This window comes from Panicum hallii, chromosome 1, assembly GCF_002211085.1.
Source record: "Panicum hallii strain FIL2 chromosome 1, PHallii_v3.1, whole genome shotgun sequence".
Taxonomy (NCBI): Eukaryota; Viridiplantae; Streptophyta; class Magnoliopsida; order Poales; family Poaceae; genus Panicum; species Panicum hallii.
In genome coordinates, this window is record NC_038042.1 from 48426375 (window position 1) to 48451641 (window position 25267).

Below are 25267 nucleotides of genomic sequence, written 5' to 3' on the forward strand. Positions count from 1 at the left end.
AGTGGCAAGAAAAATCAAAACGGTTGTGTTTGCAAGGGTAAATTGGCGAATCTATTGTTTGCGATGGTAAATGGGCGAAGCGAGTTGTTTGGAGTAGCAAATTGGCAAAAATCTCCTCCATTTATGGGCGAAAATATTTCCATAACAAATCTATTTGTGGCCACACCCCGCACCGGCCACCACCAGGCCACCACTTTGCCATCGCCCACGGCTCCACCACCACGGCACCACTCCACGTCTCGGCTTTTGCTTCCTTCCTCCCTCCTTCCCTCAGGGGCCTAGCAACCGGGTACGCCCGGGCGCCGAATCTCCAGACGAGATCGCGCCCCCGCATCCGACGCCGCCGGCGCCGGAGCCCGCTGCGGTGAGCGCCGCTCTCCGCCTCCGATCTAGAGGTGTGCCTCCTTGCCGAGATTCGACGAGCTTTTCGCGGGATTCGCGTGTCGCTGGATGAACGAGGGGGCCGGCGGCAATGGGGGTGGTTAGATTCGGTTGCCTGGGAGGGATCGGAGCCGGACCTGCATTTTTGTGTGTGTGGTAAGGGGGGATCATTTCCGTTGGCCGTGGGAATGCGCGCGGGATCGCGGTGATCTGCGACTCGCGCTGGAGCTACGGGGGGAAATTTTGGTGGGTTTCAGTATGACAGTATCTCTGTAATCTGGCCCGGGGGCACGAGCTTTGGGTTGGCTAGATTCCATGGTTTTGGTCCTTTTTCGGAGCAAGCATATAGCGGGATCGCCTGATCTGAGCCCGAGAATACTCATGTGTGGGCGTCACATGGTACTAGCTGTAGCAGTAGCTGCACTGATTCGCTCTTTCGGTTTGTCTAGGTGACACGGCCTGATTTTTCGTGAATGCACGGGCACTAGTGTCCCCTAAGCTAATTATGTAGCTTTACGGGCATCATGGTTGATTTAGTGTTGGACTGTAGCCGCCTGGTGGTTTAGGTGTAATTACTAATTAGTTTCACTTGTATTGCTGTTTGCGCGATTGCTTGCAGTGGATTAAGTCAGCAGATCATCAATGTGAGAAGTGAAATTTTGGTCCAATAATTCCAAGGCTGGCTTATCACTCTGTAGAATCAAGCCATTCTGGAAGTGCTTATCATTAACAGTTAGTTGTGTTGTGATAATGTTCAGAGTGGAGCAGAATCCTCAAATAGTAATTGTGCTAGGTTCTGGGAGATGGATTTCGATCACGTTATTGTAATACTACTCGTAATACTACTCGTTATGCCTGTGCTTGATTGTGCTTCATTCACAAAACTAAGTGGAGACATCACACTATTAGATAGTTTTGGAAAAAAAGGGTAAAATTTAGCTTTGGAGTATCAAGCTATTGATTATTTTCAATTTTTGGGGCTCTGAGAGTAGACATGGCTTTATCTGGTACTAATGGGCGCCCATAGTCACATATCTTGCATTGCATACAGCTATCTCCATGCAGAGGATCGTGATCTGCATTTCATATGAGTGCAGACGTGAAACTTGTAGCTTTCTTTGGACAATTTATTTCATGAGCGCAAACTTTTGTTTCAATGATTTTCCATTCACTTTTTGTGCCTATATGGCTTCATGTTACTTATTGCATATCAAAAGTTTCATTCTGTTGTCGCTTGGTTTATTTTTTGGTTTACACAGGGACATTTGGAGAAGCATAAGACAATAAGAATTGGGATTCCATTCATTCTATCTCGGGTGTTACAATAATGTGGAGGCTCAATCCCTTTGGCGGGAAACCACAGAGTGGGTTGGAAGGCCGGACCATTGATGTTGGAAATGTGAAGATTACAGTACGAAATGCCATTGCACAAGGAGGTTTCTCTTGTGTATATCTGGCATGTGACACAGTACATCCATCAAAGTCGTATGCAATGAAGCACATTATTTGCAATGATACGGAATCGCTTGATCTTGTCATGAAGGAAATCCAGGTTATGAACCTCCTCAAAGGGCATCCTAATGTGGTCACACTTGTTGCGCATGATGTTTTTGATATGGGCCGCACAAAGGAGGCACTTCTTGTGATGGAGTTCTGTGAGAAGTCCTTGGTGAGTGCAATGGAGAGCAGAGGTAGTGGTTACTATGAGGAGAAGAAGGCACTTTTAATTTTCAGAGATGTCTGCAATGCTGTTTTCGCCATGCATGGACAGTCACCACCAATTGCACATAGGTACTTTTTAGTCTTTAAGCTGTTCTGTTTCACTATACAGTTAAGATTTATGAAATTAATTGGCAATTATGGCACACTAGCAAATTGAGTGTTGTAATATTGTTATTTTCTTTCATGTACCATATTTGTATCATGCTAATATTCTGGGAGGGGTTGAAATTTATGTATCTTGTAGCATATGTACCGCATTAGGTGGTCAAAAATTGTTTGGAAACAGTTCTTCCTCGTACCAATGTGTCGTATTAGGTGTGAGGGACTCGTTTGCAGTTGCTAAAACATGCTATAAAGTTATAAGCATGCATCAACTATTCACAAATGTCTTAAAGTTCTTTGCCATGTTGTTCAGGGATCTCAAAGCTGAAAATGTTCTTCTTGGATTTGATGGTGCATGGAAAATATGTGATTTTGGAAGCACGTCAACAAATCATAAATGCTTCAACAAACCAGAAGAGATGGGAATCGAGGAAGATATCATTAGGAAACATACGACCCCGGCATACAGGGCCCCTGAGGTAAATGAGTAGATGTCTACATGATGGATTAAAATTAATAAACTTTGTACAATCTCTAATGATGCCATGATGAGTTTTCAGATGTGGGATCTCTACAGAAGAGAAGTTATTAGTGAGAAAGTCGACATTTGGGTAAGTGCAAAGCATATGAACATGTGGTCTTTAGGATGCATATCTTCAAATCTTAAGCCAATCAATGACATATCATGTGCTATCTTACTTGAATTATCAGAGATAGGCAGATTAACTTCATAAAAGTTTAAATGCATCTTTTTTCATGTTAATTGTAATCAGTGATTGCTACTATAACGTTTTGGTTCCTGTGCCATATATTGTTTAACATTAATCATTGGGCTATTTGTCTTGCACTTCATGCAAAGTATGGCTGAATGAAGTTATCTGACTTTTTATTATTTTTACCATTGGCAGGCCTTGGGATGCCTTTTGTATAGAATATGCTACTTCAAGTCTGCATTTGATGGAGAATCCAAGTTGCAGATACTCAATGGCAATTATCGTATCCCTGAGCAACCCAAGTATAGCACTGATGTCACAGGGTTGATCAAAGATATGCTGGAAGCCTCTCCAAATGCCAGGCCAGACATCATGCAGGCAAGAGCTTTGATTGATTGGCCATTCATCTCCATGATACTAGGTTAGTCATAGACTGTTGCATGTAGTTCTAGGAATCAGACAAATAGTTTTCTTTGGCTTATGTTATAAGCTGTATATTTTACAGGTCTGGTTTCGTGTTAACGAGCTACTGCCACTTGAGTTACAGAAAAGGTTACCTGATGGACCTTCATCAGCCATTTCCATGAGTTTGCAAGATGAAGGTGATGTGCTAGAAGAATTTTTGTCTTTACAAGTAGAACACAATTTATTGATCATGTGTGGTTGCCATTGATTTGCAGTACTTCCTAAATAATTTTTAGGTAGAATGGGGGCAAATTTTAACTTTGTTTGCCTGTTTGACAACTCAAATGTCCACTTATTGTATCTCAAAGGACCACTTGAGGACAGAAAGATAGTGCCAGTTATGTGTCTGGATTCAGGGATTGGAGGGGGGGACATGATATGTACAGTGGGTCGCCATGGACAGGAATGAAGAAGGCTTTTCTTTCTTAATTCTTTCTCCCCCTTTATTGATGATCCACAACAGCCAAGTAACTAGATTGGATCTAACCTAATAGATAGAAACTAAACCCTAGCTTATCTGTAATTGACTAAGTTAAGTGGTAAGCAATTAGTTATGTTACGGATGTGGACCTGCTGATAAGATAATGTAGGCTCTGTGGATTCACACATAATGGCTTGCATATCCATGCATATATTTTTTTTGCATATTCCATTATGTCAGGATACAAATCATTTGTGAAGCTAAAACCAGTCAGAGTGACATGAAGAACTTGGCTCTAGGAATTTTGATTCAAGCAAAGCAGGATTTGCAAATCTTCAACGAATAGCCCTTTTGTGTCCTCATTTTTGCAGGATCTTCCTTTTTATTTGGGAGAACCTAACATGATTTAGTGGCCTAATACCTAATTATTACTAAACAAGAATTTGATAGAATAACATAAATTGGTACAGCTTCGATAGATAATTGAGGTAGGGTTGGAAGCCAGACTCTACGTCAGGTTCATTTTCCTGTGCTGGCAGGCTTTGACAAGAATTTATGTGTACATGGGTTATTTGGTTACCTTATTATCCTATTTAAGTATTTGTTATTTCTGTGGCCTTGTCTCCGACTTCGGTAATTAGTTAATTACTACATATACTCTAAAGCCCCTCTTCTAGACAATCTTATTTTGAATGTTGTATGCCCATCCTTTTCAAAATGCAAGGCACGGTTTGATCTGGTGTGGTTTCCAAGACTACATTTTGACCATTAATAATATATTATACATTATATTGTTCAAGACTATAAAACTGAAATCAAATGGAAGTACCTTCAAATATGTATCCATTGGAAGAAAATCTGTATGGTATGATGACATATCTGAGGCTGATTGCTAGTAAGATTGAACAGCTTGAATCATGGTTTGTGTGTACGCCTTAAAAAATGAAACGGAGGGAGTATCAGAGTATAGTAATTCAGTTGGGAACTTTTACCTTCTTAATCTTAAATTTAATGATTATGAACATTCCTTCATAGCAATTGCCATTGTCCTACCATCCTTCCCTTATCTAGGATATCAAACCATCATGTCATGTTTCCATGCTGCATGCAGCGTTCTATAACCATCATTTACTATTTTAGCCTGATTGTAGGTCCTATATTTCTGCAAGAAAGTGCAATTATTGGGCAAGGTCACTTTACTATTTTACCGTTGTATTTCTGGACATGACTGGCCTAGTGATATTTACTTGTTGATAATCTATTTTGCTTGTGTAGGTGCTCATAGAAGAACACATGTGATGCCTAGAAGGAACCCTCCACCGCCTCCAAGAGAGCAATCTAATAGTTCTTTATCGCATGGAAGCTCAAGGGCAGGAGATGCACCTTTAGGTGCATTTTGGGTGACACAGCATGCGCAAGGTGCTCAAGCTGTGGATAATAGGAAACCTCTGTTTGACGAGGAGCCAATTAAGCTATCATTGTCATCAAAACAGAACCAAAGCAGGGTGGACACCAGCATCAGTATCCCTGGGGATAGGCATGGTCATTCTGTTCAATCGTCACGAACAAGTAAAGCACCAAGTAACTCTGTGCCCAATAATGGATTCACAGGTGTCTCCGACACAAATTTGTTCACGGAGACACAATGTTCTGTGCAAATTAAAGCACACCAACCTCAGCTCAAGCCAAAATGTGAAAAAGATCCATTCAGCAGCTTTGTTGCAGATTTTGATACACACAATCTCAACATTGCTGCTGGTAAGGCATTTGAACTTGAACTCAAAGTGTCCAGTCTGAAAGAGCAGTTGAAGAAAACCACATTGGAGAAGGATGAGATGACAGCCAAGTATGAAAAGCTATCTGCAATATGCCGATCGCAGCGTCAAGAGATCCAAGAGCTGAAGCGCGCTCTTGCTGAGACAACACCTCCGTCAAACAAAGTCAGCTCAAGGACACAAGACTCTGGATCTCAGGTGATTGCTCGACACCTATGTCTAATACAGCATATTTTTTAGTCCTGTGTAAGCATCTTACCTTGAGATTAATCCATGCAGCGAAAGGAGAAGGTTGAAGGAACGGTGTGGGAGCTTGAACAAGGAATGCTTGCAAGCAACTCTTCGTCAGCCGGATCTGATGCCAAAACATGGCAGGCATTCCCTGACACAAAGGCCCAGGCGCAGGCCCAGGCTCGACCAAAGGTCGATCATGCAACTAATGGGAGGCAAAACCTAACCAAGAACACAAACCCAGGTCCTTCCCCTGATGCATGGGGTTTTGGCACCAATAATTTCAGAACGTCAGCAGCAGCAGTAAGCACTGCTACTCAGATCAACAACAGGGCTGCTGGTCAAGGGAGCTCCACCCAGAGATTTAGTGCTGGAGTGGCGAAGAAAGTGGAGCAGCCATCTGGATGGGCTGGTTTTTAATGTCACAGCAACATGCGGTAACCATCATTCTTGTTTGAAATTTGCAAACTGCCCTACGCTGCTTGCCCTGCTCTTGCAGATGGACGAGCAAGCTGATGATTCTTTCCTGCTAAATGGCTTTGACATCGGTAATCTTGAGTGTGTTCATCGTTGGTTGAGCCAACTTAGACATTGATTCATGCGATCGTCTGACATTACCTTGTTAATAAGTAAATATTTACAGTGCTGTACGTATTTCTGTGTATGAAGTATGACCATGTAATGACTGACTGCTCTAGCAGTATCAATGCCAAGGTATAACGTTTCATGCGCTGCTCTTTCTGCCCCTCTTTCGAGCTGAAAGCCTGAAACGGGGAGCTACGGAGCAACTGTCGTATCTTATTTTCCGACGAAGGAAAGCTTAAGTCATTTCACAAGCATATCAAAAGGTCCTTTTTAATGGCTTTTCAAATATGTTTGAAAACTTCAAAGATCATTTGATGGATTTTTGGAGTGAAGTAAACGATACGTTTGGTTAGATACTCTTCTAACACTTTTTTTTTACCCAGGTAAACTAAATTGTGATACTACTTCTGTAGAAAAAAAATGTAACCTTAGGCAAAAAGCTCGTTTTCACCTCTACCTGCACGTTGACCCTCCTTTTTTAGACTTTGCATGTTTGCCCCTATTTTTTTAACCCGCGCCATCAATCTATCCCTATTCTGTGAAGGGAAGCTAACAGTGTTAATGGAAGGGTGAAAAGACATATATGCCCTTAGCATGGATGATCCCATAATCAACATGAATTAGCAAATCCGAGCTTATTTATGGAATATATGAAGCAAATAGCAATATATATTTTAAGTAAATGGTAGAATATGATATTTTGCAAGCATAACACAGTACGGATGAAATGTCCATGTTCTGATCACATTTAAGCAAATTTATTTATCATAGGAGACATCACATGTCCATAATGCAGTACAAGACCAGATCACGTCCAAGTCATACAACCTAAGCACATACATGTCCATGCTGATTTTAAGCACTCTAAATTAACTAATTACATTTGAGCACCTAAAATAAATGCAGTACATGCCAGATTACATTTGAGCACCCAAAATAAATGCAGTACATGCCCAGACCATTTTTGAGCACTCCAAAAATAATGCCGTACATGCTCAAATCACATTTGAGCACCAAAATAATGTCATTTCTAAGCATTGAAGTATGCAGCAAGTCTTGAAGCACCTCTTCCTCTACCCCTCCCAGTTGGTGGTCTTTCTCCTCCAATGTGACTTGTACTAGCACTTCAAAACAATGGAGTAAAAATGTATCAATAATTATGCAAATAATTATATAGATATGCAATTAGTACAATTTATAAGGAAAAAGAGTACAGATGCATCACTTACTTGCTTCCCTCTAATGCACTATCATTAGACAGGCGGCTCCTTTTCTGTCTTGCTGTTAAGCCTCCTTGGCACTTTTTGGCTGCATGGCCTAGTTCATAGTATTCAGGGCACCTCCTTTTCTTTGTACTATTAGGCTCATCTGATGCCTTGATCCTATATTTTCTTGGCCTCCCAGGCTTTCTTCTTAATATTAGCTTCTTGATTTTGTATCCTAGTTCAACACGTGGCCAAAATTGCTTGGATGTCATTGGATTGAACATACTAGGATATGCCTTTTTGAACCTGTCAACAGCGTACTCATGGACATAGTCATCCATGTGCACCTCCCTGCTAAGTTTTGCAATGATGGCTAAAGCATGTCTACAGGGTTTTCCACTCACTTGCCAAGCGAGCCGCATGTCTTCAACTCCAAGTTGACTGCATACCTAAAACGTGCTCCTGATTTGGTAGGTGCAGTTACTTCAGCTGTGCTATTTCCACAACTTAAAACTTTGCAGTCCTTGATAGCTTTGCTTTGAGCAGTAAGAGCCTCCAGAATAGATGGGATTATTTTTCCCTCCATTGACATAGCAATCCTATTTCTTATAAGAAAAGACAGAAATATCCACTTGCAGCCCTTATTAGCTCTCACACACTTGGCTCGAAAGCGCTTCTTGTCTTTCTTAACAGTACGGAAAGCATAAACATTCAAGATTGCTGGGTTAATGCTGATTTGCATTGTTTAACATAAGGGAACACCACACCAATATCTACACATGGATCATCAACGTCATAAGAAAAGACAGAAATATCATCCTCATCAACTATTTCGTCGTCAGGTTCATACTCAGGATCAGAGCAATTAGAGTTAGAAGATGCAGCTAAGTCAATGTCATAGCTGCTGTCACTTAGTGCAGCAAATGATCCATCACAGCAACTGCTTCAACTACTCATCTCGACTACAAACTAGTCGAGGGCGTGCCTCACAGCAACGACTACATCAACTATTCGTTTCGACTTGAAAACTAGTCGAAATCGACTCTGACTAGTCGAGCTTCATCAACAAACCGTCGCAGCTCCATCAACAAGCTCTACGGCTTCGTCAACATTCATCCACGAATCAAGCTAAGTGACTTATACCTTTTCTGACTTGTTCTTCACAAGATCGGCTACTTATCCGTGTACGTCTCTCGACGGGCATTGAAACCCTCCAGAGCTACACTTCGCTGACTACTTATCCGTGTATATCTCTCGATGGGCATGAAACCCTCCAAAGCTACACTTCACCGACTACTTATCCGTGTACGACTCTCCATAGGCATTGAAACCCTCCAGAGCTACACTTCGTCGACTACCTTTTGCGCACTGCGCATCCTCTTTGTCGCATGACGACTACTTTCTGCTCGTTGTCTCCTCTTAACGGTCACTAATCTACTCGAGTAGCAAATGGCTTAATCCGTGAAACCTCGAGTCTCCAGTCATGACCTAAGCGACCCGTCCTGTATGAGCGAAGGCTAGAGAGCTAAGCAACTTGTACATGCTATGGGTGAAGGCTAAACTGGGACCGGATGAACGTAAAGGGTGGACTACTCGGGAGATTTAAGTGGTCTAAAAAAGAGCTCGACACAATAATTTTTACACCGAATAAATTTTGGTGTCTTCGCATTATTACTGAGTACTACTCGGTATCTTCGTATTATGCTACATAATGTATGCATTATCTTTTTTCAGATCAAGCTTCAGCAACAACCCTCCAGGCAGCACGGCGTGCCATCATAGTTCCGCTGGTTCCCAGGCTCGGGGGCTGGGCGATGCACACTACTCGACATGGCTCCTTCGGCTCTCCTGGCTCGTAAGCTCAGGGGCTGGATGCCGCAAAACTACTCGAAGACGACTCATATGAAGACTGAGAGTGCAGAAGAAACCCTAAGTCACCGCGCGGTTAAATAAACCAGCGGGAGGCTCAATTTCACTATGCAGAAGGCGAAGAGTTTTTCTTGAGATTTCAGAGTAACACCAATGCCACGATTCTTGGATCCTTTTTCCGAACCTAAGGGTTTTGGATTTAAGGCTCGGGGGTTGCAGGATACGTGTCATCGACTATTTATCTTTTGAATGTACTCGAAGGATAAGAAAAGAAGATTCAAGGCTAATTTGACCCTCAGCTTGATTCTTCAATTCAACCTAAGGCTCGGGAGCTACTCCATATAGAGTGCGATTTTCCATCGTACCCCATACAAAGGAAGACTTGAAGCTATTCGGAGCATGAGCACCTCATAGCTTCGATGCAACCAAGGAAATACTCGAAAAAGACCTTCAAGACGGAGTTTCAGAAGAAGCCGAAGACTACTTCAGAAGTACTCGAAATGCCTGCAGTACTCGGCTATGAAGAGCTCGGGGGTTTGTCAGGGATAGATCCCCTGGGTACCGTAAGGAAGCTACCCGTGAGAAAAAAGACGTCCGATTCCTACTAGGATTCTACTGTAATCCTATTAGAACTCATACCTTGTAATCCTACTAGAACTCCTACCTTGTAATCCTACTGGGAACCCCGTTCCCTGGGATATATAAAGGAGGGCAGGGATACCTAGATAGGCAGAGAACCAACAGAGAGCAGCCAATAGGCAACTTAACACTCAAGCGCAGGGCGCAATATACAACACCCCAAAACAGGATGTCGGGTATTACGCTACTCTAGCGGCCTGAATCTGTCTAAATTTGTGTCTTGTATCCTTACGTTCACCTTCAAGTTCCAGATCCGGCGATCTCTCACCAAATAATCACCTACCTTAGGGTATCTCTAGATAGGCCGATGGTAAAAACACCGACAGGTCAGAGCCAGCCCGTCGAAAAGACATGCGGTGTCCGCTAAGGATTTTCTCCAAAATTAGTACCACACTGCTTCCCAAACCATGCAATAGCCAGTTTAAATATTCACCTCTCAGCGTCCGCATCAGCCGAGCATGGTTGCGGGTGCCTGTCGCTCCAGTTAGAGGAGGGCTAAAGAGTGGATAGAAGGGGATGTTATGCTTGACGGCCTATGTCAGAGCCAGCCCGCCGAAAAGGCATGTGGTGTCCGGCCCGGCATGTGGTTTCCGGCCCTCTGGGAGCGTGTCAGAAGAAGTGCAGCGCAGAAAGAGACCAGCTATTGTTGAGATCCTAGCACGGCCAAGTTGCAGTTGTGTGTTGGAGGTGCAACCCTGAAGCAAGGATGCCCTACCAGTTAGGAGGGCCCGGGAGGGGGCGGGCGGCGCTATGGCCCGGGAGGCTGTCATAACCTACCCACTCTTTTTGCTCAAAAAAAAAAACTACCCACTCTTTTGTTTCTCAGCTCCCGCTACCTTCTGAGCGGTGTGCTGCGAGTGGCTTGCTGTTGATTCCGCCTGCTAGGCCTTCCGTGAGCTGCATCCTCTGCCACTTCTTGACCAGCGGCTGAGCAAGCCTCTCTGGCTGATCATGGTTAATGTTTGACTCGTTTCCTTCTTCTTTCCGGACGGATGCTGGAGAGCTGTGGCTTCAGTTTGCTGTGTTTTGTTTTATGAAGTTGCAAGTGATTGGAGTTCAGAGACCACATGACTGTGAGCATATAGCTCACACGACCGACTACTCTGGCGGGATGGTTGGGCAAGGGACAAGGACATGAGCACGGAGTGTGCGATGCCAGTTGACTCACGATTTGCTTTCGGTGCTTAGGTTTGGACAGCACCCGTTGTGTAGGTACACCATGGGGCATGCCAATTGCCAAGCGGTGTCGTGGGGAAGAGGCCCCCATGACCCGGGCCAACATGAAGTGTGACTGTGTGAGGGCCAGGCTTGTTCAGCCGGGCAGCTGTGCCGTCAGATACACTCCAGAGCCGGATGATGAGTCGTTGTTCTCCTGATTTTGTCCACACCGAAAACAAGGCGCCGCCCACCTAAAGATGAGGACTGGGAAGCATGGGCTGAAGGTTCCGAGATCAGATGGCATTATAACAACGTCATGAATCAGAATAATTATGACGAAAACTGTAATGTAGGGAACTGGAAGCAACAACAGCGAAATGAACATAAGCTGTCGAGCAAGTTGTCTAGGCCGCTAGACAAGCTTAATCCTGTCGCCCAGAAACAATGTTCTCAGCTCTCAGCACTGAATGTTCTGAGCTCGTGGCATTGTCCCTTGCCAACCTGACTTAGCTTGATTGCTGCCCTTGAACCGCAAGCCCTTCTCTTGGTTCTCAGCTCTCACCTATAAATCCATCAGCTTAGCACAGACTTCATCAGTTCATCAGCAACCTAAGCATTACATCTAGCAGCTGACTACCACCTGATACGGAAGGTCCTCTGGATATTCAGCCATGATCAGTGCCAAGAGACTTGTGCAAATGGCGAAGAAGTGGTAGCGGATGGCCGCTTTGGCGAGGAAGCGGCTCACCCACCTGGGCGCCGGCGAAAGAAGCCCAAGGATTGTTAGCAAATAATGCGAAAACAAGATCGAACACGAGATACGATGTGGCACGTCGACGTCCGTGGCCGGCAGGGGCCGCTGCGTCGTGTACTCGGCCGATGGGCAGCGATTCGAGGTCCCGCTGGCGTACCTCGGCACGGTGGTCTTCGGCGAGCTCTGCAAAATCAACATATGAAGGACTATTCATTTGTGCCACTCGGTTCAAACCATTGAAGCGGATCTGGAAAACCTAGGCTCCTGGTAAATGAGTTTTTCGTGTGGCTGGTTGCGCGTGATAAATGCTGGACGGCCATTCAACTTGCTAGGCAAGGACTGTCACACCCTGAACGATGCCCGCTCTACGATCAAGCTGAGGAGACGATTAATCACCTGCTGGTTGTTTGTGTAATTGCGTCTTCGCTAGGCAAGTATGGTTCAACATCCTACAGAAGTTTCAACTTGCAGGCTCTTTGTCCGCAGTCTGAGGACCTATCCTTTGATGATTGGTGAGCAAGAGCAGCTGATGGAGTGGATGGTCAGGTGCAAAACGGTCTCAACTCTATCATTGCCTTAGGCTTACTCCAACTGAGTAGGCAAAAAACTGAGACCCATTTTGCTGTATAGGTCTCGTGGCCAGGAGATGGGCGACGGGCACCTGGGTAGGCAAAAACCCGAGCAGGTAAAAAGCGTAGTGGGCAAGTTGGACCCTGGTTCGCGGGAAACCGTGAAATTTCCCCGCCTTCCTTTTTACCGCATCCCCGCATTCTTCAAGTCGATCCGGCTCCGCCTCTCTCGGACTCTCTCGGACAGGGTTTCGCCGGCGACAAGCAGCGGCCCAGGTCTCGTCCGCGTCAGGTACGGTTGAATTTCTTCCTCTTTGAGCCACGATTGAAGATGCGGCGCGATTTGTTTCTGCTCCATTGGAGCTTTACCTCGGCATGGTCATTGGTTGGCGTAGGATGGGGTCGTGGTTCACGGGGAGCACAAGTTGGGGGAAAGATGTAGTATCTCCGCAAGTTCTTCAAGTCGCTGTTGCTGCGTATGCCCTTGCATCGGCGAGGAAGAAGCGCAAATGGGGCGGGTCTGTTCGAGGCCACGTTACCTATGACCGCGAGCGTGCGGCAGCTGCAATTAGGTTGGAGAACGACTACTTCGGGCCTAATGCACTATACAACGAGGAAATGTTTCGTCGCCGGTAAAATTCAATATAGTATTCATTGATCCTTCTGTGATTATATAGCTCACAATGCTTCCATGTGCCTTGCAGCGAGGAAATGTAACATGTGTTTGTTTGATCCAGGTTCCGTATGAGAAAGTCATTGTTCCTGAAAATTGTTGATGACGTGACAGCGGCCAATGACTTCTTTAAGCTTAAGCGTGATCGAGCTGGTAGGCTAAGCTTTTCACCAAAGCAGAAATATGTGGTTGCAATGAAGATGCTTGCTTATGGGTCAATTGCAGATGCTTTAGATGATGGACAACGTATGGGTGAATCAACAATTCTTAAGTCCTTGAAAGAATTTGTGTACACTATCATCTCTGTTTATGGCCCAGAGTATCTTAGGAAACCAAATGCACAAGAGTTGGAACATATCCTTGCTGTTAATAAGGCACGTGGTTTTCCTGGGATGATTGGGAATATAGATTGTATGCACTGGAAGTGGGAAAACTGTCCTAGTGGCTGGGGAGGAATGTACAAGGGGCACAAAGGCAAGCCAACTCTAATTCTTGAAGCTGTGGCGACCCAGGATCTTAGGATTTGGCATGCTTTTTTTGGGCTTGCAGGATCTCACAACGACATCAACGTGTTGCAGCGTTCTCCAGTGTTTGATGATTTAGCTAATGGGAATGCTCCTCCTGTGGACTTCACTGTCAATGGTAAACCCTACTGTATGGGTTACTACTTGACAGATGGAATATACCCCGAGTGGGCTACTTTAGTGAAGAGCATTAGTGCACCTGTGAGCAATAAACAGCAGGTCTTTGCTAAACAACAGGAAAGTTGCAGGAAGGATGTTGAACGAGCATTTGGTGTGCTACAAGCTAAGTGGAAGATATTGCATGGTCCAACAAGATTTTGGAAGGCTAAAGACCTGAATGCTATAATGCTAGCTTGTGTGATCCTCCATAACATGGTCATTGAAGATGAGCGTAATGTTCAGTTACCTACAGTTGGTCGCAATGAGTGGTCTGGCCGGGACAATCCACCATTACATCATCTTGTTAATATTCCTAGCATTGATGAGCTAATAAATGCATACTCGATTATCCAGGACCAGAGTACTGCACGATCTCTCAAATCTGATCTGGTTGAGCACATGTGGACGCTTTATGCTTCTAACTCTGGTCCATTTGCTAGGACAACTAGACAGTAAGGTACTGGAAGAAGCCATCAGCACAGGGATGAGGATGCAAGTCTTTTGTACATGTCACACTTTTGTTCAGACTGATGACAGGTGCTAGAAGCTGTGACGACAAGCTACTGGAAGAAGCCATATTATTTTGCTTCGCTGGATAGTTGTTCATGCATGAGGCTTACAGTTTTTTGCCTTCCCTCAATGTATGAAAGAACAATGTCAGGTTGCAGTAACTAGTTTTACTCTAAACATGGGTGTTGTCTTGTATGCGAAACAAATTATGTATGCATTTCAGGAGATCACAAAGTATGTATGCATTTCAGGAGATTGTATACATGAGTATGTATGCATGCATTTCAGGAGTATGGCCGAGAGGCCGACCTATGGCCGACCTACGGCCGACCTCCCCGACCTGGCCGACCTGCACGCCCCAGACCTAACCGAGCTGCACGACTGACCTAACCGAGCTGCACGGCCGACCAGCGGCCGACCTCTCATCGGATGATACAAAGAGCTCAGACACGAGTTGGCAACATTCACAAAGGCTTGACGGCAACATTCACATTTCAGGAGATCCCATTTCCTCAACACCAAACATTTAAGGTATGATACAATAACAGTCTCAACACAATGGAAAACCATTGTCTGCACACATAAGTTACAGATTTCAAATGAAATACAAACCATTGTCTACATGGTAACAGCACATAAATTATTCTCAGAACATCACATATCAGAACTGGTAGGGCTTCTAATTCCCCTACGCTTCATAATCTCAGCCTGCATAGCAAGGTAGTACGCTTTAACATTAGGTGCAAGCTTCTCTAAGTCTGCACCCATGATACCAATCTCAGCAGTTAGAAGCTGAGCCTCACTTTGCTTGTCCCTCACCTCAATGTCCATCTTGGTGAGTTTCAAATGCTCTTCCTTCAGCATAGCCCTCCTCTCTGCATCCTGCTTGTGCAGGTCATACATCTTCTCCTCTAGTGCTATCTTGTTTTCCTTCATGCCCAAAATCTTCTGCATATGGGCTTCCTGCTGTTGACCTGATTCTTCGCACCTGTCATTCATTTGCTGCAGCACAGCAAAGGCAGTGCTTGAAGCTGATGAATCAGGACCACCGTCTGTCTTGCGGCGTTTAGCAGCATCCCTACCCTCAGGCCGAGCAGGTTGACCATTGTTGCTGCCTGATTCAGCTGCAGCCTGTGGTGGCTTGGATGCAGCTGCGTTCAACTCCACCATTCTGTCACTCCATTTTACCTCATCCTTCAACAACTTCCAGCAATGTAAATAGGTGAAAGGTTCATTTTTTTCGAACATCTTGATAGCTTCATCGATCTAGATACATAATAGAAATATATTCAGTGCATTATTAGAACCATCAGAATCAATCACATAATATTAAGTTCATTGCCCATCTAAACACTTACCCTATCTTGTTCGTTCGTGCCACTCTAATCCCTGCGGTCTACAGCTGATTTGAAGCCACAGAATTTGTTGACAGCTTTCTGGATGGCAACCCATCGATGTTGAATAGCAATTTGGCTTCTCTCTGGTCCCTCGGGCTTGTGTTGCTTGTAGTAGTCATGAATTCTTTTGTAGTACCCGCCACTGCTTTGATTCACTCCTATATGTTCAAAGGATTCTCAGAGTGCTTTTAAAACAGACCACAAAATTGGATAAATAGAATGCCATTTACACCTGTTATTGGATCTTTGCTGATGTTCAGAAAGGCTGAGCATATGATCTTGTCCTCCTCCTTTGAGAACCCTGATCCCCTTCTGGCAACCTTCTTGCCTTTAGCTGGTATCTTAGATTTGGATGTCACAGCATTTTCTTCTGTTGTAATATGGGTAACTAAATCGTCATGGCCATTAAGTTGTTGAGGGTGCTCCTCCCCAACTTGGATATGTTACAAGATCACCCTCCAGTTATCAACACCAGACAATATATCACACTATGAACATGTGAAGGTAAGTTAAGAATTAGCCTTGCCACTTTACCTCATTTGCGGCCGAGTTTTGCACATTACCAGGAACCATGAAGTTCCATTGATCATTTGGATACATGAACTGACCCTGTGCAAACTGAACTGCCACGGCTTGTGGGTATAATTGTTGTGGAGCTCCATCACCTTCTTGATTGTGGCTCCCCTGCATCATGCTTGATGAACCTGTACCATTGAGGTCCATCCTATTGATGGACAAAAATCACTTGCAATAATACAACAATACAACACATAGACACATAAAAGGGAATAAACAATGTCAATAATAAGCATTCACTGGAACTACACCACAGTTAACAATCACTGGAAGTACATCACAAATTAACAAGTGTACGTCGTTCCAAACAAGCTAGGCACATCAATTGTGATCAGCAAAGGGGGCAGCAAGATCCAACGAGTTCATCCGCTCTACCTACGAGTTCATCCATTGAGAGGGGGAGGCATCCTGGGAATCGATAGGCCACAACAAGGGTGACAGATTCATTTACCTTGAGCCTCCGCCGCTGCCGGCGACCGCTCTCCCGTCCGTCGGCGAGTCCTGGCCGCACCAGCACGCCGGATCTTGCGCTTTGCCGCCGCCGCTCTTTCCGGCACTTGGCCTGGTAGGCGAGGGTAGTTGGTCGTACAGTGACCCGTGCGGGAGAAGGATGACCTATTTCTGCGTCTCCAGTACCCCTCAGCCTAAAATGCGTATCGCGTTTACTTATTCAGTTGGAGAGAGATAGGTCCTGCTACAGTGTACTTCCAGCACCTTTTTTTGGTTTGGATACCCTGCTGCCTACTCAGTTGGAGTAAGCCTTAGGGGCGTGGTCAATCTGGAATCACCACAACTCTATCAAGCTGATGGAGCGTGTTTGATGGGATTCGGCCTATTCTGAATAAAGCTCCACATTCTATTAAAGAAGATTATACTTCCGTGAAGCACGGCGGTATTCGAGGAGTTTCTCACATCCTCACTCTAGGGAACGTTTTTTACTAGGTTTCGTTTGTGGTCTGAGGTCGTAAAAAAGGTGAATGTCGTGTGTGCGTCTTTTGAGTTTTCTTAAACCTCATTCTTTCTTTTTAATATAATTATACGAAGGAGAGCTCGTGTTCGAGAAAAAGAAAATAACTTTCTTGGATCCGATTTGACCTAGGTGTTTATTGAGTGTTCCGTGGGCCTGGAAGAATGAAAGGCCGATATGGATGTAGCCCGTTTAATGCAATGGACTCGGACTCAGCGCTCCAAGGCCGGAAGCCCGTTGGGAAGTAGGTGCTGTTCTGTTCCCCCTTTTTCTTTTTTTTCTTTTTCTTTTAGGTACCGGGGGAGCACTACGGGCTACTGCTTGGCAGTTGCCGGAAGAATGGTAACGTGTCGGTGGCAATCTATCGTTCCTTCGTCTGCTGTGTGCAGGCCTGTGCGTAGAAGTATCATGGTGCTGCCACGTTCGTCTCGGCAAGTTCCCTTCCGGGCGATCCCTTGACCAGGATCGGCTGATGATCATGTGTCTTGGGGGTGTGTATCAAGATCTCTTAAATCCGAATTGCATGAGCAAGTAAAATCCACTCTAGTCTCTGCTTGGCAAACCGAAGCGCCGATTTAGTCCCGTATTGCTAATCGCAGCCGGAGCCAGCCAACTTAAAAGGGCACGCCTACCGAGGCGCCCCGCCAGGCCCGGTGGCGCGAGCCTGTCACTCCAGCCTCGGAGGGCAAAAGAGTTGGTGCTGCGACAAGGCCTCGGCCCGCTGTGTCGGAATCGGGCCGTGCCCTTGGGTTGTGAGTTTGAGCCTTTGCTCAAAGCCGTGGAGGTGTTCTTGCCGAGGGCCCATGATGCTCGTTAAGTTGAGACGGCTTTGGCCCGGGGAGCTCGCCCAGAAGGCGACGTGCCGCGGCCGGGGCTCGGCCATAACGACAGGCCGAGCGTCGGCCCATGGGCCACACATTGAAACTCTCTCCGGGTTTCCATACGGGTCCTCACTGGATATTGATCCATGATTTAGGCCCCCATGAAGATATTTGTGGCTAAGGTTTAATGGGGGCATCCGTGTGGTTGCTCTGGTTTGCTCACTTAACCCCTCTCAACAACTCTTTTTTTTTCCTTTTCTGGAGTAAGACAAAAGAAAAACTCTGCAACCCGGCTTATCTAGCAGACTAGCAGCCCCTACTAATGACAGTCTGCTGGCAAGGACAACATAAGAATCGACGTTGTCAAGAAGATTCATGATGTGTAGATTGTTCATTAGTCTAGCACAATGCTACGATGTGATGTCGCACTTTAACAGGAGTAACCAATTTTCTGCGATATCAGCCTAGCGCAACTTGTTGATTGAAATGTTCAGAGTGAGATAGCTTTTGATATCACTCCCATCTTATAACCAGTTAACCCCACGTACTGCTACAAAATGTTGAACATGCATACTACTTTCCTGCGCCTTGTGGTATTTCTGTCAGTTTTCGTTAACTGAATGCAGAGCATGAGAGGAATTTCCTCCTCATCTCAGTACATCTTGGGAATGGAGTCGTAGGAAGCTGAACTGGTGTGGGCACCCTTAAGTCATTTAGATTGCTGGTACCGTTCAAAAATTTAGAGTGCTGGTACCTTTTGCCATGATACATTGATTGTTGATCGGACATCACAATGCTAAACGTGGCCTGAACTCTGAAGTCTGAAGGTAGAAAAGCTTCTTGATTTTCAAAGTGTTGAAGATGCATATTACCTTCCTGCAGTAACCACTTTGCAATAAGATCTGCACGGACTTCATTGTTGTCCTCCTTACTGATTTTCAGTATTGTTTGCTTGTCTAGCAGATTGCATAACTTGAATGCAGAATATTTTCCTGGAATCTGAAATTGAAGTTGATTTGGAGTCCGAAGGTAGAAAAGCCCCCTTTCAACTGCAGTACCCTCTTTGGCATTGTGGTATTTTTACCAGCTTTCGTACTGCTGCAGGGACGATCGTTTTAACCGTGTCCTGTGTTCTCATCGCCATGTATGCATGCGAGATCGTGATTAGGGTCAGGATTTTATGCTTCTGCAGCCCTAAGTCGGCAGTAAGCGTTAAGTGGTGGTCAGGACACGGGGAGAAACGGCTCCAGAGTCCTTAACAGCCAGTTAAGAAAAGGAAATACACCCTCCGTTTCAAATTATATATTTAGATGCATAGCAAATACTATATATCTAGAAAAGATAAAACAAACTATAATTTGAAACGGTGAAACGGGGAAGCAGTATGCTATTTTGACAACACGCACCACCGCTGGCCTCACCTCCGGAAGAGGGAGTTGCCCGATGTCATGATCTGTACTGGAGCAGCACGGACATGAAAAGAAAAAGGGTCACGACAAAACCTATATGGAGGGGCAGTACAAGGTTGTATTTGTCAGTTAACATATGTCTATTCAATCTGTGCCGTTGTAAATTGCACAGCGTGGTGTACTGATTGATACTGAGGTGTCATCTTGGTTCCTGCGGGCTCATGGATGGGCCTGCGGTGTTCCTGGTCAGTTTGAAGTTCAGCTTCAAGTGTAGTTGGACCGAGAATCTTCTTTTGTCCTCGGCAAACCCCACAACTATTCTTTCTTGGTCTTTTTACTGCACATAAGGATACTTGACAAGCAGGTGATTGCTAGCAGCACCACGGCTATGATAAAAACTGCAGACAAAATACAAAAGTTATGCAGAAGTTGTATGGTCCAGTGCAGATGACCCATAAGAATGTTCAGGGGCAGTGGGGCACTTATAATGTAGATTCATACTGTTGGAATAATTGGCATAGATGCGAGTAGCATACCAGCTATGGTACCAAAGAACAGCAGAGCGAGCCGGTATTGTGTTAGCCATGGAAGCTCTGTCTCAAGAGTACAGTGCCGTTGAAAAGCATGTTCTTGTTTCTTCATTGCAAGCGCACCTGATGGCTGCAGTTCAGATATAGGGAACTCCACACTGTGAACAGAACGGCCCTCAACATCTCTCAGTTCAAGTTTAATCCGCGGAGGTACAGCATTCCAATCAATTTCAATTGCTCCAAAATTTGGTTGGCCTGAAAATGCAACACCAAATACCCAACGATTTAACAGTGTAACCAACCCTCAACACAGCAGGAGATAAGGTAACACAGGTACTGAAAAATCTTAGCATTCCCCTCAGATGCTTTATATTGATGTTCTACAGATGAACTGTATCTTTTGGAGTCATAGTGAAGAACAGAAGTAATAGCTTTTGCTGTTCCGGCAAGAATAGAAAAGGACCTTTGTATCTTTTCTTTGTTTAAAAATGAAATTCAGTAAAACAAAACATTATAGCTATCCTATACTGTGGATTCATACTTCTACAGTTATGTCCAAGAAAGAGTCATACCTGTAGTACATGATTTATACAGGCAGTTAGGGTTTAGGACTCGCATGGTAGTTGGCGTTAATACTGCCAGAAGTCTCATAATAGGTTGAAAGACTACTGGCACAGAATTGTCAACAGACTGGGTAAGACCACTTGAAGTAACATCATACAATGGATATTGAACTCCACAGTCGAATCTAGCAATTTCTCCAAAATGAACATCACCACTAACAAATATCACTCCATTTCTCTGGAAATAGTCACACAGTCAGCATATGTTTCATAAGAGTGATGAACATGTAAACAATCGTTTAGACGATATCATGGTATCTTGTAAAGGACTCAGAACACCTTCAAAAGTTTAACTGAAGGAGATATGCCAGCAACTACTGCATTTTTCTTTCACGGCTAAAGGAGGATTATTATTTACCGAAACTGCGAATAATACTATAATAGCTTGTCCGCAGGAAAGTAATAGTGACCAACCTTGCTGCTCTCAATCAATCTGAACAGCCTTTCTCTCTCCCTTGGAAAGCGTGCCCAGGACTCCACATAGAACAAAGGTCCAGTTGTAGCAGAAAGATTAGACACTACCTGTATTAGCATATGGGCAAAAAGCAATTACTCCATAGCTATATCAACGAAAATTCCACTGCTTTAGCATCCAAACAAACAAAATACAATTGCATATATAACTTTTTCATGACCACAGGGGGAGCGGGGCAGTTTTGAATTAAGACAGAAGAGTACAGATGCTGCCTGGCCAAGAAAGAAACCATCTCAGGGAGCTACCCACAAATTATATGTTCTAATGAAAGCACTAGGACAATATGAATCAATAGGATATTCTGTGTCCATATAAAGAGCTGCCTAACATTTGAAATGTCATATTATTGAAGTTCTGTCACAAATAACAATCACATATACCATCTGTTTTATTTTTTCTTTTTCTTTTTCCCTTTTTTTTTGTTTTGTGTGTGTTGGGGGGGCTACCACCAACCATCCAAGACAAAACTGATATAATTATCCTTGGCTAAATTTAGTTTTTACAAGTTCTAAAAAATACTTATCTTCGACAGGTATATACATGTGAAATAATAGGTTTACCTGGATAGAAGATCCGATGACAGTGATCTCTGATTGAGGACCATGAAGTTCCCTCTCCAGCCACTGCCACTGAGGATCTCCCAGAATAGTTCCATCACTTAATAGTGGGTCTCTGTGATATCTGGTATCCAACAAGATTACCTGTGATAATGTGCTGTTATCATTTAATTCAAAATTGCTGATGAAACTAATTGACAACAGAAGGGTCATAAGCACTAGTCATATCTTTTATTTAGCCTTGATGCATCACCATTCTAGACCTTTAGAATACTTGAAACAACTGCTGGGGTGATGCTTTACATCGAGCGAGAAATGAAAAGGTGTAATACATGTGTAAGGTGTAAGCGTGTACTAAACTTAATTGGGGAAATACTCAGTTCAAATTGGATAAATATTAAATATCCACAAAGGCTAGATGCTAAAGTTCTCAAAGTTACATATAAGAGAGAAGAGCATGTTCTATATAACTTCAAATTTTGAAGAACAGACTCAAATTGCATGTACAAGATGCAAAAGGGGGGAAAACAGTATAGCAGTGCATCACACTGTTCAGGAAGGAATTATGAAGTCTAAAAAAGGTATTTTGTCTTTTTTGTATCCTGCAAATATGATTGAGCTTGATCTTGAGTTATGCATCGCTCCATTATCGAACGCGCAATTCCTTATATTTGATGTTTCTTTGAGAGTCTTAGGAAACTTCTACATCTAGTTTTCGCAGAATCTGCAATGTTTAGCCGGTTTCACGAGATACATCGCCAATTCCATATATAGCATTTAAAAACTGTGATAAGGACCGACCCTCATCAGATAATACAGTGGAAGACAACAGCAGCAGAAGCGGTTCTTTGTTTATTATATGCACACCGAGACAATCAATAACTATCTTTCAACCAAATCTGTGGTAGAAAGAAATGCCAGAAAAGTACAAGGCCCTATATCTGTAGTAAACAGAGCTACAAATAACCAGATGATCCATTTTGGGAATAATTTTAGATATTAATAGGTTCATAAGAAAAGGAGGAGAATATATCAATTACTGAAAGAACCACTGCATCATTGATACAGTTGTGTGATATAACCCTATATGAACAAGAAATTAGAAAAACCCTTAAAATTGAACATGACATAAGATTACAAGCGATGACTTTACCTTCACTCGTTTTCCTTCAGGGCCAAACATATATGAGGTATAAACACCAGCTTGTTTCCTCCTAAGCAAACAAGAATAAAGTATTAACTTATCAGGTGGGACATTTTTCCCCTTGTTGATCATTGAAGAAAAAAGAGTATTCTGAGGCAAATTTTGGTGTATGGCCTGTATGTATGCGGATCCTAAAACTTATACAGAAATGTCTGGCCACAGCATCAAAGAAGATTGTGGCATAATAAGTGAACAAGGAAATAACATTAAGGGAAAAAACTGTAAAAGCTGACCCTCTTGTGGCCTTTCTTCTGTAAAACTGACACACAAAGCTTTTGCATGTTTTTGGAAGAAAAAAAAAAGACTATCTTAATTTCTAACAGAGAAAGCAACTGCAGAGATGAAAAATGGAAGCAGTTTACCAGAAAGAATCTGCTACAGCCACATATGTATGCTACAACTACAAAGGATGGAGGCAAATCAAAATCTAAATGAGATCAGGCTGTTATATCCACAAACTTGATAAGTTGACTGTGATCCATTATGAGATGAAATACAGGGAGAACGGTATCTCAGTTGACTCAAAGATTGTATAATGGTTAAAGAATATAACAAATACATAGTAAATCAGATGCTGCGATCCCACTCATAAGATAATTGCTTTCAAGATGAATTGCTCAAGTAATGTGGTGAATGATGAGATTCAGTATTTCCAAGCTTTTTGTAATGAAGAAATAGAAGTATTGGAAGTAGACACAAGTATGTAAAGCAGGTTGTAGGCCCATGCTTTATAGAAACAAATAAATCAGTCTGATGTAAAAAATCAGTTTAGCAAACAATATAACTAGATAACAAGATAAACAAGACGAAATTCAAGATCAACTCCAGTATTTCTAAGTGCATACCGTTTACTGTCTTCAGCTTCATCCAAGAAATCTAGCAGAAGCCTCTGAGTAAACACTTTCCCACTAAATTCTTTTCCTGCATCATTCAATCCATAATCATGGTCATCCCATGTTCCAATAACCTGCAATTAATGAATTTCAATAAAATCAGCAGTTTCTCATATCTTTTAGGAGCAAGAAGAAGCAGCAGTGTCAAAACTCTTCATAGTTCAGAAGATTTTGGGACTGTCCTAAACGATGTGACAACTACTCTTTGGTGCCACCCTAGCCCACAGTTGGAGATTAGATTATATGATGATGATAATTCTTTCTGAAATACCTTGTTGGCTGCCTTAAAATAATCAACTCGGGAGTGTACTAAATGGAATTTAAACAGTAATAATTTGATAGTTTGTATGTTTGTCACTGTAATGCCGTGTCATCGCAATACCAATAGACCATAATTCATCTCATCATAATACAACCCCCAAAATCTCAAAAGAGCTGCCCCCCAACTGGGCTAGCACCAGCAACCAGCAATCAATGCAGAGAACGATCACCGGCAAGCACCAGTACAAACGACCTGCCTGGAAGAAAAGCTGACCTGAGCCCTCTCCCTGAGGCTGGCGTACCCGGGCTTCGCCTTGGCAAGCTGGTATCGCCTCCGCAGCTCCTCCTCGGTGGAGGGGTAGAACCGCGGCACGTTCTTCCAGGGCCCGACCGTGCGCTCCTTCCCGAACACCTGGAACGGGCGCTTGTTGTCGCCGTAGACGTTGTCCCCGAGCCAGACGAACACCTGCGGGTCGAACGCCACGACGGCGTCCCAAATGGGCTGCACGAGAGAGAAACGCAACGAAACGATTCCGTCACAGCCTCATCAAGGTGCGCGAGCGTGGTCGAATGGGTGTTCCGTCTAGCACCTGGGGCGCGCTCTGGTTGGCGCAGGAGCCGAAGGCGATCCTGGACACCACGGCGTCGGCGTCGCGGGCGGCGCGGGCGGAGGGGCACACGACGAGGACTAGGACGAGGATAAGCAGACGGAAGGTGGCAGCCATTTGGGCGGGGATGCCGGGATGGGGGAGCGCACTCGGCCTCCGCTCCGGGGCGAGGCGAGACGGCGAGGAGAAATTGCGGGAGGTGAGCAGGAGAGAGACGGGATATTCCAATTTCCAAGACGTCGGATCCCGGGCCAGGAGGCCTGGAGGCGGACGTCTAGTGGTGGGGGCGACCGGGCGATGGCGATGCCGGTGGCAGACGCAGGCAGGGAGGAAGAAAGCTGGAGGCCGTTTCCCCCTTTCTTTTTCACTTGTTTAATTAATTAATGCAGTGGAATTCTGCGGAAATCCACGTGCTGCGTTCCTTCTGACCATCCATTGCTGTGAAGTTTCTAGAGACGAACATAGCATGCTGGGATTTGCAATGGCAGCTT

At 44.2% G+C, this 25267-nt stretch overlaps 5 protein-coding genes across 6 annotated transcripts; 2 read left to right on the forward strand and 3 right to left on the reverse strand.

Annotated features, from left to right (window-relative positions):
• The first annotated feature begins 211 nt into the window (after positions 1-211).
• Positions 212-6537, forward strand: LOC112884805 (serine/threonine-protein kinase ppk30). Of its 2 annotated transcripts, none has more exons than XM_025950396.1 (8): positions 212-364; positions 1641-2172; positions 2519-2684; positions 2766-2816; positions 3114-3296; positions 3424-3520; positions 5080-5777; positions 5859-6537. In XM_025950396.1, the coding sequence occupies exons 2-8, from the start codon at positions 1709-1711 to the stop codon at positions 6228-6230; spliced, it is 2031 nt and encodes a 676-aa protein (XP_025806181.1). In that variant the 5' UTR covers positions 212-364; positions 1641-1708; the 3' UTR covers positions 6231-6537. The 2 variants fall into 2 exon arrangements, with proteins under 2 accessions (XP_025806181.1, XP_025806172.1); XM_025950387.1 differs by having other exon boundaries at positions 241-395.
• A 740-nt stretch (positions 6538-7277) lies between these two features.
• LOC112902316 lies at positions 7278-8525 on the reverse strand. The gene is made up of 2 exons (XM_025971339.1): positions 7625-8525; positions 7278-7519 (listed from the first exon to the last, which is right to left on the reverse strand). The coding sequence occupies exons 1-2, from the start codon at positions 8020-8022 to the stop codon at positions 7426-7428; spliced, it is 492 nt and encodes a 163-aa protein (XP_025827124.1). The 5' UTR covers positions 8023-8525; the 3' UTR covers positions 7278-7425.
• Positions 8526-12985: 4460 nt separating this feature from the next.
• LOC112897862 (protein ALP1-like) lies at positions 12986-14401 on the forward strand. Its single transcript, XM_025966254.1, has 2 exons — positions 12986-13221; positions 13327-14401. The coding sequence occupies exons 1-2, from the start codon at positions 12986-12988 to the stop codon at positions 14399-14401; spliced, it is 1311 nt and encodes a 436-aa protein (XP_025822039.1).
• Positions 14402-15023: 622 nt separating this feature from the next.
• Positions 15024-16272, reverse strand: LOC112878866. The gene is made up of 3 exons (XM_025943107.1): positions 16085-16272; positions 15814-16010; positions 15024-15721 (listed from the first exon to the last, which is right to left on the reverse strand). The coding sequence occupies exon 3, from the start codon at positions 15701-15703 to the stop codon at positions 15110-15112; it is 594 nt and encodes a 197-aa protein (XP_025798892.1). The 5' UTR covers positions 15704-15721; positions 15814-16010; positions 16085-16272; the 3' UTR covers positions 15024-15109.
• A 3277-nt stretch (positions 16273-19549) lies between these two features.
• On the reverse strand, positions 19550-25132 carry LOC112890045. The gene is made up of 9 exons (XM_025956913.1): positions 24759-25132; positions 24443-24670; positions 23860-23981; positions 22964-23024; positions 21814-21954; positions 21193-21300; positions 20728-20956; positions 20162-20410; positions 19550-20023 (listed from the first exon to the last, which is right to left on the reverse strand). Exons 1-9 carry the CDS (start codon positions 24891-24893, stop codon positions 19941-19943), a joined length of 1356 nt encoding a protein of 451 aa, XP_025812698.1. The 5' UTR covers positions 24894-25132; the 3' UTR covers positions 19550-19940.
• Positions 25133-25267: the final 135 nt, after the last annotated feature.